Below are 2205 nucleotides of genomic sequence, written 5' to 3'. Positions count from 1 at the left end.
GCCAGTCAGCGACCCCGGGAGAGACGCAACGCTCCCATCCGAGCACCTGCTGAGAACTGAACCCCCATTCTTGGATGAAGTATAAAGCGACGAGACGACGGGGCACTTGTCCCTTGCGCTCGGTGGGCCATCCACAACATTCCCGGTGCACCTCCCGACGTAGTGGCGTTCAGTTGAGCAGCGAAGCGTCGCGTTGTCGGAGGCATCGCATAACATGTGAGGGTAGGCAGTGGCAGGGTTGTTGATCTCCGTGCACTTCTTCTCCAGAAACTCGCAGCCAGAGTTGTTGCCCCACGACATCGGCTCCGCCATACCCCACACAGCCTTGTAGTAGCCGAGGTCCTCAAACGCCGCCATCGTCAGTATCGTGTAGCGACCGACGCCGAACCCGGGAGCCATCAGTTCGCCCAGCGCATTGCGTCGCTCCCAGTGGGATCCCGCGCTCTTCAAGGGGTGGTCCTCCAGCTCCATGCCCTCGAGCAAATCGCAGTTGAAGTGCGCTGCCGCCTTCTCCTTAACGTTGTGTCCAGTCACCATCATCACCGAGGGCTTCCCACGCACGCCATACTTGGAGGACACAAGGCCCCTCCTTTGCAGGTTTCGAAAATCAAATCCAAGAGCATGCGCAATCTCATGTGCAACAACACGATCGACAGACTCTCCGTCTATGTACTGGGGATCAACGTTCACAACACCGACAAACGGCCGACCATCGTGCAGTAGAGCACACGAGGAAGCCCATGCAATGGCTCCACTCGCTGGCCCCGCAAAAACGTACAGAACCATATCGGCGTCGGGCACGCCCTCCGTCATGTGCTCCTTGGGCACATGTCTCCGTTTCAGCAACAGACACAACTCACTTGGCACAATCAATTTGCCATTTATGGGTTTGACAAGGAGTCGGTCGGTATGCAGCTTGATGGCTCTGGGAAGAAGAGAATCTTCAAGGATCTTTCTCTTCGCATCCGTCAACACGTGCGTCTCTTCACATTTCGTCTTTCCACCGTAGGCCCAAACCACATTCCCCGCTTTCATGCAGGTCATGCTAGTGTCGTTCAGACCAACAACGAAAGCCCTGATGCGGATGGGCTTCCAGTCACCTTCATCTTCCTTTGTGGTGGCGGTGTACGCCTGCATCGTGCCCTGTCGCTTGCGCGGCACCTCACGCACCACCACCATCGGCAGTGGGCCGTTCTTCCGCATCACTTCATCGAAGTTGCAGCGGTGCCTCAGGGCGGGAGCGGCAGCAAGACACCCACCGGCACAGTGTATCGCCAACAGCAGCAGGAGCAGCACCAGTGGGAGAAACGGCGCGAGGCAGCGTGACCGGCACATGGCTTGAGAAACGTGTGTGCGCGTGGGTTTGTAGAGAATAGTTGTATTAGCAGTAGAAGCAAATACATTGTCCGCAGGATGAGAAAAGAAAAAAAAAACACAAGGCGAGGTTTTGGTGCCACAAAAGTAAGAGGAGGTAACAGTTGTGTAACCACGGGTCTTAAAGCTACTCCGGCAGCATGGCTGGTGCGGAAACGGCTTCGCAGAAAGGCGCGAGAGACACCAGCAATAATTGATGACAATTATGTGGAAATGGAAATTCCCCGATAATTCATTCTTTGCATGCCTTTCTCCGACATCCAGAGCGCAAAGGTTTGCTGGTATTTGCTGGGCAGTGGGCGTGCCAGAAAGCCCCACACCGCTCACCACCCGGTAGAGCAAAAGAACCCCTTGTACCAATTGTTTTGCTTCTGTAATTCCTTGTTGCTGCGCCGTTATGAACCGTCATTTCCCCCTCACCCCAAGCACGCGCGCGCACACACACGACTCCGTGGAAAAGGAAAAGTTTCCAGTATGGCGGGGCGTTTCGGTTGGGCCCGGAGCGCCGTCGTGTCGTCCTTTGGCGGCGCCACCTCAGCTCACTCTCTGCGCGTGGACGTGGGTACGCGCACGTGCACCCACAACGCGTAGCCCTTTAACTCAGAAAGTTTGTAAACTTCTCTCCCCCCTCCCCAGCCAGTTGCAACATTCTCAGACCATTCATTCCATCGCCAAAGTCAATACACTCTGCCAAGACGACTTGCACACCGTCACTGGGCACCTGACCACCTAACTCCTGCACCGCGTTTCCCTTCATCGCCCCCAGAGGGCAAACACCCAAGCAGCAGGCGGAAGAGAAGGCCAACTCTGTTCGCTTTCCATACTTCGCCA

At 56.0% G+C, this 2205-nt stretch overlaps 1 protein-coding gene across 1 annotated transcript; it reads right to left on the bottom strand.

The window, feature by feature from the left end:
- On the bottom strand, positions 1 to 1335 carry TraAM80_10497 (surface protease GP63; the record flags this gene model as incomplete). Its single annotated transcript, XM_029387113.1, has 1 exon — positions 1 to 1335. A coding segment is annotated over one exon (1335 nt), but the record flags the coding sequence as incomplete, so codon positions are not given.
- Between the last annotated feature and the right edge of the window lie 870 nt (positions 1336 to 2205).

Source organism: Trypanosoma rangeli (genome assembly GCF_003719475.1).
Source record: "Trypanosoma rangeli strain AM80 chromosome Unknown Tra_15.4_contig_01008, whole genome shotgun sequence".
Lineage (NCBI taxonomy): Eukaryota > Euglenozoa > Kinetoplastea > Trypanosomatida > Trypanosomatidae > Trypanosoma > Trypanosoma rangeli.
This window is presented reverse-complemented; position numbering and strand designations above follow the sequence as displayed.